Source organism: Podarcis gaigeae (genome assembly GCF_964106915.1).
Source record: "Podarcis gaigeae genome assembly, chromosome: 17".
Classification (NCBI taxonomy): domain Eukaryota; kingdom Metazoa; phylum Chordata; class Lepidosauria; order Squamata; family Lacertidae; genus Podarcis; species Podarcis gaigeae.
Genome location: NC_139694.1, coordinates 6350591 through 6360394, shown reverse-complemented (window position 1 = coordinate 6360394; position 9804 = coordinate 6350591). Strand labels below are relative to the sequence as shown.

General features: G+C 45.4%; 1 protein-coding gene across 12 annotated transcripts; it reads left to right on the top strand.

The window, feature by feature from the left end:
* The first annotated feature begins 133 nt into the window (after positions 1 to 133).
* Positions 134 to 9231, top strand: ZBTB5 (zinc finger and BTB domain containing 5). Of its 12 annotated transcripts, none has more exons than XM_083718932.1 (3): positions 224 to 354; positions 5484 to 7264; positions 8650 to 9231. In XM_083718932.1, coding segments are annotated over exons 2-3 (1779 nt in total). In that variant the 5' UTR covers positions 224 to 354; positions 5484 to 5487; the 3' UTR covers positions 8652 to 9231. The 12 variants fall into 12 exon arrangements, with proteins under 12 accessions (XP_083575062.1, XP_083575058.1, XP_083575059.1 ...); XM_083718930.1 differs by lacking the exon at positions 224 to 354 and adding an exon at positions 595 to 907; XM_083718940.1 differs by lacking the exon at positions 224 to 354 and adding an exon at positions 926 to 1912.
* Positions 9232 to 9804: the final 573 nt, after the last annotated feature.

The window sequence follows — 9804 nt, the reverse complement described above, 5'->3', positions numbered from 1 at the left end:
TTTCGCAACCAGCCCGAACGCCCACCCCATTGGCCGAAGCCCAAGCATGGGTAGCAGCTAGCCGCTGCGACGGTTAGGCCGTTCAGACGGGTTCTGGGTTGCCGTCTGAGGGAGCGACGTCACTTCCGCCCGGAATCCGCTGAGGGGGGGAGAAAAGCGCAGCCATTCGGCGAAGGCGGAGACTCGGCGGACGGCTGAGCCCGCCCCTCTCCCGCCTCTGAGGAGCGGAAGGAAGGACAAGCGGGCAGCGCCAGAGCCGAGAACAAGGGGCGCCCCTCCCTCCCGGAGATACGGGGGCTCGGGACGGGAGGGGACCGTCGCCGTCGACGCCGCCCTCCCCTCCCCCCCGCCCAGGTGAGAGAGGCCGCGAGAGAAGGAGGGAAACGGCCGTTGGGCGCGCGCGCCCCCGCGTGCTGCGCCGTGATTGGGCCGTGACATGCGAGTGTTCTGTGGGGGAGCGCGCGAGGGAGGGGCGTGGCAGGCGGCGGCGGGCGCGCAGCCTCGCCATTGGCTGCGGGGCGCGCGGCGGGGGTGGGGCCAGGCCAGGCGTGCTGCGGTTGGGTGGCCGCGGGGTCGCGGGAGGTGGGTGGGGGGTGGGGGAGGGGTTGGTTGGTGTTCCTTCGCGAGCACGCGCACTTGAGGAAGCCCGTTGAGGGCGGTTGGCCGAGGGCGCCCGAGGCGGCTGCTTTCCATCCCCTCAGCGCGGCCTGTTTCGGAGGGGGGCGGGGCGGGCTCTTTCGGCGCAGGTGCGCATGCTCCGCGGTGGTCCGAGGGGCGGCGTGATTCCGTGACAGACGTTGGCCGGGCTGTCAACGGAGAGGGAGCGCGAGGTTCCTGCCGCCACGCCCCCTTTCTCCCCTCCCCCTCCTCCCTGGGCTCCCTCCCGGCGAGGGCGGGGCATGGACTGGTGAGTGGCCTGTGGGGAGGGGCGCCTCCTGCCCTGCCCTAGACGGGGGGGGGGCTTCCCCTCCTTCTCTGTCATCGGCCCGCTTTGCATAGGCCTAGCTGACGGGGGGGGAGTGGGAGGGGGCTGCACTTGAGAGCCTCCATTGTGTCGCTCTTCTGCCCTTTGAAGGGAGGGGGCTGTGAAACGTTTAGTGTTTGGGTTTTGTTTTTAAAAAATCATGCCTCGAATGCTAATTTAGAAAGGCAGGATCTCAACAGATGCATGAAATCAAGTGTCTTTTTGGCGATCCCTCGTAGCCAAGTCAGATTGTCTTCCATGAACATGGTTTTAACAGTGAGTCTGTAAGTGGAGGGCAATTCTAGATCCACACGTCCTTCCATAGGTTTCCAGGTGGGGGTTGACCACAGTGAGGGTTTGCCAAGTGTGCTTTCCTCTTAGCACGTTTCTCTCCAAGCGTCTTCGAAACCCATGACACCTTTGGTAAAGGCTGTTCAGGACACAGTCGTCTTTGAACACTTCTCCCCGCCCCCCCCCCTTCGCAGAAAAAGCTTAAATAGGGGGCAGGGGAGTTGGCAGGCCTAATTTCAAGTGGGCTCGGGTGCCTTGTAACATTGTCTTTCTCTTGCAGTTCATAAGGGCATGGTGGGGCTATAAATAGGCCAGCATGGCCCTTGTGAAAACAAGCCTCAGGACCCAATGCTGACATCAGCTTGCAGTGTGTTCAGTGTTTTGGAAAGAGCAGCACTTTACTCTTAACTTTCCTTTGCCCTGCTGGGTAAAAGATACAGGAGCCATCCCAGATTCCTTTGCATGGAGTAAATAAGTATTGGTGCTGCTGCCTTTGAAAAGAGCCCTCTGTTCTACTGCCATTATCCAAGAAGACAGGCATAGTTGCATTCTGTTCTAGAACTGTCCACACTTCTATTTCAATTGTAGAAAGACACCAGATGAGACTGCAGGGATTGTCAGGTGTGGACTTATGCTGAGGTACCCAAGAACCAGTTGGTAACTATAAATCTTCAATAGTTTTGTCATGGGGGTATTTTGGATGTAAAGGTCTCCTTTCATCTAGGACTGAAACTATTTCAGAATAATTTCTGCTGTGTTGCCGCTTTTCTCGGACATGATGTCCATAAACATACTATTTCTTGGAAATTCTTTATGCAATTAAGTTCTTATCACTGAACATCAGTTGCAATTTGCAACATAAAAAGTCACTTTAAAAGGAAGCTGCCTTATCCTAAATCGGACCATTGGTTTATCTAGCTCAAGATTGTATATACTGATTGGCAGTAACTCCTGAGTATTTCAGACACTACCTAGATGTCCTAGGGATTGAACCTATAACCTTCTTTATATAAAACATATACTCTACCATTGAGCCATGGCTCTTCCCCAGCTACTACTAATTCTTATCATTAAATAGGAACATGAGGAGTGACCGAAAAGACTAGAAAGTATTGAAAACAAATATTCATGTTTTAGCCATGGTGCAGTTCATGGTGTCTTTAGCTGTAGTCTATCTCTCAAAACAATGAGCAGGGAAAAGCTATTTTCTAAGCTTTTTTATCAGGTTAGAAAATGTGGCCTTAAGTTAGATGCTGGAAGCCACGACAAATTGTAAAATGTGATTGTGTTTTGCTGTTGTAACATTATAATGTTCTTTTTTAGGGTGACTTTTAATAACTTTAAACAAGCATGTTTTACACGCTAAGAGCACAGTTGATCTCTGGAACTTATATAACCAGGTTCCCTCCATATGTTTTGCATTACAACTCATAGTAGCCTCAGCTAGCACAGCAGATGGTTAGCTAATGTGGTTGTAGTACAAAATATCTGGAGGGCACCAGGTTGGGGAAAAGTGAATTACAGCATATGACAGTTGCACATAGCCAAGTAAGAGTCACTAGCTCACAATGCCTTAGTTTTTTAGCACTCTGAATTATAAATTGAAATGCTTGGAGCACACTTAATCTTAGTAAGAGTCACAAAGCATTCCCCTTTGAGAGCTGGACATGATTAAGCAAGACTAGTTCTCTTACTGTTTTTCCCTAAAGCAGGAGAGTTGAATTCAAAACAGATTAAAGGGCCAAATTTCCTACCCAACAGATGTCCAGAGGCCACATCCACCCCTTTTCATCAAAAATAAGTAATTTTGTACCAAACTGTCCACTCCACCTTAATTAGGCACCAAATTTTTACAAAACAGGAATGGCTACCATAGTTCTAGCAAGTTACCTGTGTAATGTTAACAGTATCTTAAGATAGCAAATGCATACTTTGTAAGAATACTTCGCTGTGTCATGGAATAACATCCATGAATGAGTCAGTCCCTTTAACTATTATGGGCATCAGCTTTCAATTCCTAAAGATAGAATACTTTTGTCAAAAAGTAAACACAATGGGTCTTCAATTCTGCATTAAATCTTATCATACTTGCAGCTGGCACAGCTGTTGCATTATCCAGAGGTTGTTCTTGGAGACTTGGCCACTATTGGAAATGGGATTAGATGGACCTTCTTGCAGAAACCAGCAGAGTACATGGAAGCAGCCACTTGTCATTCCAGATTATGGTCACTAAGTTCCTAGTACCCAATGGAGGAGCATCCCTCACTTTGTCATAGTATTTCTTTAATTATTCTTACCACTTTGAACTGAGGAAATAATTGGTTTATTCAGTTTTGATTTCTTTTGACATTTTGTTCAGCCTAATAAAAATATTGCCCAATTTGGATTTTGAAATCTTATGAAATAACGTATCTGCTTTTTATATTAGATATAGTTGTCAGTAGACTTATTTGTTTGATTCCGTTAGTGCATATGTATTTAACTGAATGACAGAAGTGGTAAATATAGTATTAGTTATTCATGAATATGGCCTGGTGAATATTTTCTGAATAAGAGCAAAAATGAAACTTAATGATTGGCATAAAGGAAATTGGCCATTTTACCAAAAATATTTTTACCAGTTGAAAAAAAGACTTCAAACTGGCAGTTTCAAAAAAGGCAATCGAAAGAGAATTCAGTTGTTGTTCTCTGACTTGATGGCAATTTGCTGAGCACTAAAAGAACTGGCATATTTTGGACCCAAGTAGATGGAGGGGGAAACTTTTTCAAAGGGGAAGGTGGCAGGGAAAACCCCTTTAAAATTTCAGTTTTCAGCTATGCGTATGAATTGTTCATTAAAAAAAATAATTCAAAATATTTTCAAACTAAAAAAATTTATTTGATAAACTGACTCAACGAAGTGTAAGCAACAAGCATAGAGTATAAGCAGATCTTGAACGGTTCACATATTTCAGATGCCATAACTAAACCTGTTACCTTTATTATCAGGGTAAGAGCCTCTTTCTAGAAACAGCTGGAAAGTGGTCTTCCATCTTCATGGCCCTTGGTTCCCCTCCCTGAGGGTTCCCAACTAGCCAAGTGGCTTTAGTAATTGGTCTTCAGTGTTCTCTGACATGCATAAGGGGCATCTGACCACAGGAATTGACCAGGTTCTGGCACGTTTTGTGGAGTAGAAGCCCACAAGGGCAGTAGAGAGTCAAACCTGTTGTGTGCTGTGTTTCCTGGGCAGCCAGTTCTACTTGCCACTGGCAAACTGCAAAACTGCACTCAATTACTCACTCTCTCTTGGCTAATCCCAGAATTTCTTCAGAGTTGAAGAAATGATTATTAATGAGCAGTGACAAATCTAGCCCTAGGGCCAGATTGTACAGCAAACCATGACATAAGACAGGCTTCTGTTGGGTCTGCTGAGTGCTGGATAAGGTAACCTGTTGCAGCCCATGCGACTCAAGCTGCTAGTTGTCTTATGGCCTTGTTATATATGCAGCTATTGAGTGTGCTGGGAATTCAGACATTTCTTTTGTGGGTGTTTCATCTGTCTGCTTGCTCAGCTGTTAACATTCCTCCCCTTCTTGGCATCCCCCTGTAATTTCTTTCAACTAATTGCATCTGAGTATTTTGTATAGGTATCTTGTACTTCTCTCCAGCACAGTCTCTGCAGTCTAACATTAAATAAGCCACATGCTCCTAAACTGATCTCCTGGACTTGCCCAGCTCTTTTGTAGTCTAAACTTTGGTTTCCATTTCCAAGCAGAATCCCATTGTGTATCTCAGGCCTGAAGCCGTTGCATTCACATTCCTACAAACTAAGGAAATCATGTGATAAGTTTTAAAAACAAGCCCCGTACAGGAGCTTCTATTATCAAACGTCTGCTGTATTGGCCTGAATATAAGCCATACTTTCCCCCCAAATTCTGACCGTGAAAAGTTAAAGTGCGGCTTATATTTGCGACCTTACAGAATGCAGCCAGGAGCATAGAATGAGAAAGGGGAAAGGCCGCCGGCAACACAATGCGGCCCCTCTCCCTAATATGCAGCCAGGAGCAGCGAGGAAGGGAGCGGCTTATATTTGGGCATTTTTTATTTTCCCCCCTCCAATTTTAAAGGTGCGGCTTATATTTGGGTGCGGCTTATATTTGGACCAATACGGTATATTTTGTGCCCCATTTGTGTGCTAAAAACCAGAAGTTTGGTCCTTGTTTTTACATCATATTCTCTCTTTTCGTAGGATCATGGATTTTCCAGGGCACTTCGAGCAAATCTTTCAGCAGTTGAACTATCAGCGGCTTCATGGTCAGCTGTGTGACTGTGTCATTGTGGTGGGGAACCGGCACTTCAAAGCACATCGCTCCGTCTTGGCAGCATGCAGCACACACTTCCGTGCTCTTTTCACCGTAGCAGAAGGAGATCAGACCATGAACATGATCCAGTTGGACAGTGAAGTAGTGACAGCTGAAGCTTTTGCTGCTCTCATTGATATGATGTACACTTCCACACTCATGCTTGGAGAGAGCAATGTTATGGATGTGTTGCTAGCAGCTTCTCACCTCCATTTGAACTCTGTGGTCAAAGCCTGCAAACACTACCTTACTACAAGGACACTACCAATGTCTCCACCAAACGATAGAGTGCAGGAGCAGAACGCACGCATGCAGCGGTCTTTCATGCTTCAGCAGCTGGGATTGAGCATAGTGAGCTCTGCATTAACTTCTACCCAAAGCACAGAAGAACAGGCAAATTCTATGAGCTCATCAATCAGAAGTAACATAGAGCAACGGAGTGCTTTTCCGATCAGACGTCTCCATAAACGTAAGCAGACTTCTGAAGAAAGAGCGAGACAACGCATTAGGGCTCCCATAGATGATTCTATCATGTCAGATGTTACTCCAGAGAGTGCGCAGACTGTGGTTCATTCACGAGATGAATTTTTTTCCCCAGACTCGCTGAAAATTGTAGACAATTCTAAACCCGATGGTGTAACTGACAACCAGGAAGATAATACTATTATGTTTGACCAGTCTTTTGGTGCCCAAGAAGATGCACAAGTGCCAAGCCAGTCGGACAACAGTGGGGGGAATATTTCTCAAATGTCTATGGCATCACAGGCAACTCAAGTGGAAACTAGCTTTGATCAGGAAACAGCTTCCCAAAAAAATAACTTTCAGTGTGAGAATCCTGAGGTTGGACTAAATGAAAAAGAACACATGAGGGTAGTGGTGAAATCTGAGCCTTTGAGTTCTCCAGAGCCCCAGGATGAAGTGAGCGATGTGACTTCCCAAGCAGAGGGAAGCGAATCTGTTGAAGTGGAAGGCGGAGGACCAAGTGCTGAAAAGATAGAACTGAGCCCCGAGAGTAGCGACCGTAGCTTCTCTGACCCACAGTCTAGTACCGACAGGGTGGGAGATATCCATATCATGGAAGTAGCAAATAACCTGGAACACAAATCTACCTTCAGTATTTCAAATTTTCTGAATAAGAGCAGAGCCAGCAGTTTTGGTGCTGGCCCAAATAATGAGGACAACATTCCAAATACAACCAGTGACTGTAGAATGGATAGTGATGCATCATATTTAATTAGCCAAGAATCTGGGCCTGCTAATGGTCATTCCTCTGCCACTGTCTCTCATGTAGAGAATCCGTTCAACGAGAGTGCAGACTCCCATTTTGTCAGGCCTATGCAGGATGTAATGGGTCTTCCTTGTGTACAGACTTCCGGCTACCGGGCAGCAGAGCAGTTTGGAATGGACTTCCCCAGATCTGGCTTGGGGTTGCATTCTTTATCGAGGGCAGTCATGAACTCAAGAGGCGGTGGCACCACCTTTCCTGGGTATCGCCGCATAGCTCCCAAAATGCCCGTAGTGACCTCTGTTCGGAGCGCTCAGATTCCGGACAATGCTTCGAATTCTCAGCTGATGATGAACGGAGCCACTTCCTCTTTTGAAAACGGGCATTCTTCCCAAGCTGGCCCACCGCAGCTGACCAGAGCGTCTGCTGATGTTCTTTCAAAATGTAAGAAAGCCTTATCTGAACATAACGTCTTGGTAGTAGAAGGTGCCCGCAAGTATGCCTGCAAAATCTGCTGCAAGACTTTTCTAACTTTAACAGACTGCAAGAAGCACATCCGTGTGCATACAGGCGAGAAGCCCTATGCCTGTTTAAAGTGTGGCAAGAGGTTTAGTCAGTCAAGCCATTTGTATAAACATTCCAAAACTACTTGCCTACGCTGGCAAAGCAGCAATCTACCCAGCACTTTGCTTTAACTCTCTTCCTCAGTTCCATGATGCCAATACAGATTTTTAATAATCCATGGAACACAAGAGGCGAACATTTGCAGTGTGATTGTGCCACACACGCAAAAAAAAAAAAAAGGCTTCTTTTTAATACTTGTACCAGACCTACCTCACAGGGGTTTTGTGAGGCCTGAACAACTTCTAAAAAGCGCTTTGAAATTCTCCAGCTCTGACACAAATGTAGTTCTGAGAATGCAGTCGTAACACACATTTGGGAGTAAGCCCCAGTGAACTCTCTGGGATTTGCTCCCAAATAAACATGCTTAGGATTGGACTGCATGTATTATATATGGATACAATCCTTAGTGTCATTAGTTCTAAGAGTAGGAGACGGGTTGGAAGAATGAAAGTGTAGCTAGCACATAACTAACTAGCATGTTTCAAAAAGCTGAAGTGGAACCTTTGTAATGGTTTTTTAAAAAATGATGTGAAAGCATTTATCTGTAAAATAGGTTGCTACATGGAGTGTGTGAACAACGTTACTAAGAGCTCTTTATTGTGAGACTGCATATCTTGAAGAGAAATGACCTTTGCACCTCAAAGTGCTTTTGGAGTGTGTTATAGAATAACATAGTTTTAGGGGTTCTGAATGTATTTTTGGTTGTTTTGCAGTAACATACACTGTGTAATGAAGGTGCTTACCTTGAGTCCAATGCAAGTAACTTTTAGACTGTCTGATATACGTATGTGTGTATATACTTTTGAATACAGCAAAATCTAGGTGTTTCATAGTTTCTCTTTTTGTAAGATCTTGTACTGAAAAGTAAAGTGTGTTTGTGTCATGCTTGGTAGTGTTTCTAATCAATTTGTATTTCACGTGTTAAACTCAACATTACGTCGTAATTGATCCGTCTACTGTTGTTATTTCAAAAGGCATTCTTGTAAGCCCTTTGACAGTGAAGGTTGCCTTTTCAGGTGCTGCTGGTCAAGCTCGTCTGAAATTATGGTACCATTTTCAAATACTTTTTCCCTTCTTTAATGTGCATTTTAATATTAAAAGTCAGTGGTGGCTAGTAACATTTTGATGTGGTAGGGCTAGAGTTTTTAATCTTGCTTTTTTCCTCACAATAGGACTCATGTGGTACTTTTTTTTTTTTTTTTTAGGAACGCGTGCCATTACACCAAGTGCAGAGTTCCATTGCCTTACCACTGAAAACCATCCATGACTCTCTGCACATCTTTGTAGGGGGCAGAGCTTCCGAGTTTGGTTTCAGCCTTCCCTAGCCCTAAGGCTACCAGAGCCTCGACAAGTAGGAAAGCACTTGCACCCTCCTTTTAAGTTCAGGCTGTTGAAAACAGATACGCATCCATTTTGGGGGAATGCTTTGGAACTGCACGTGGCAGAGGCTATTACACAGAGGGCAGGCTTTTTCCGGGGGGGGAGAGAAAGAGGTGAGCCACAGAAAACGGTGTGGGTACTAGCAGGAGGCAGAAGCAGATAGTGGGCTTGAAGCAGCACAATGCAAGCGACTTGATTGACTTCAACAGTGGAATTATGGTTTGAGGGGTGGATGGGAGAGAGAGAGATAAAATGTGTGGGAGGGTACCACCCCATTTAGACCTAACAACAAGAATTACTGTATATGGCAGTTTAAAGACAACTTTGTAAAAGTGTGCTTCCCCACAAGGAATCCATCCTCAGCAACTGTAGGCAATCTTGCTACTTCAAGTAAATTACAGTGTTTTTTCTCTCTGTGGCAGGCATCCCCAAAATCGGCCCTCCAGATATTTTGGGACTACAGCTCCCATCATCCCTAGCTAACAGGACCAGTGGTCAGGGATGATGGGAATTGTAGTCCCCAAACATCTGGAAGGCTGAGTTTGGCCATGCCTGCTCTACGGCATCCCCAGCATTCATTTAAAAAAATTAAGATGTAGATGCTCTTAGAGTTTAAAGTCTGACAACTTGCTCTTGTTTTAGGCCTGTGCATGATCAAAACTGTAAGACGCATCTATACTGTAATAATGCATAGATTTTCACTGCAAACCTTTTGGCAGCAACAGAACACACTCAGTTCTGCTTCTGAGAGTGGGGAAGTTGTCATTTGGACGGAACTCAAGTTGCATTGAGGCCTCAGGGACCAAAGAAGCTGCTTGGGGTTGGCAGAGGGCTGAACACAGGGTAAAAAACTGCCATGACAGCTGGACATTTAATCAAATATCAATAAGGCAGGATGAGAAACCATCAGTTCTCAGTAATTTGTGGATTGGCCACAGTTGCAGAAGCCTGGAAGTCCTTTTAAAACAGGTCATGGTAAC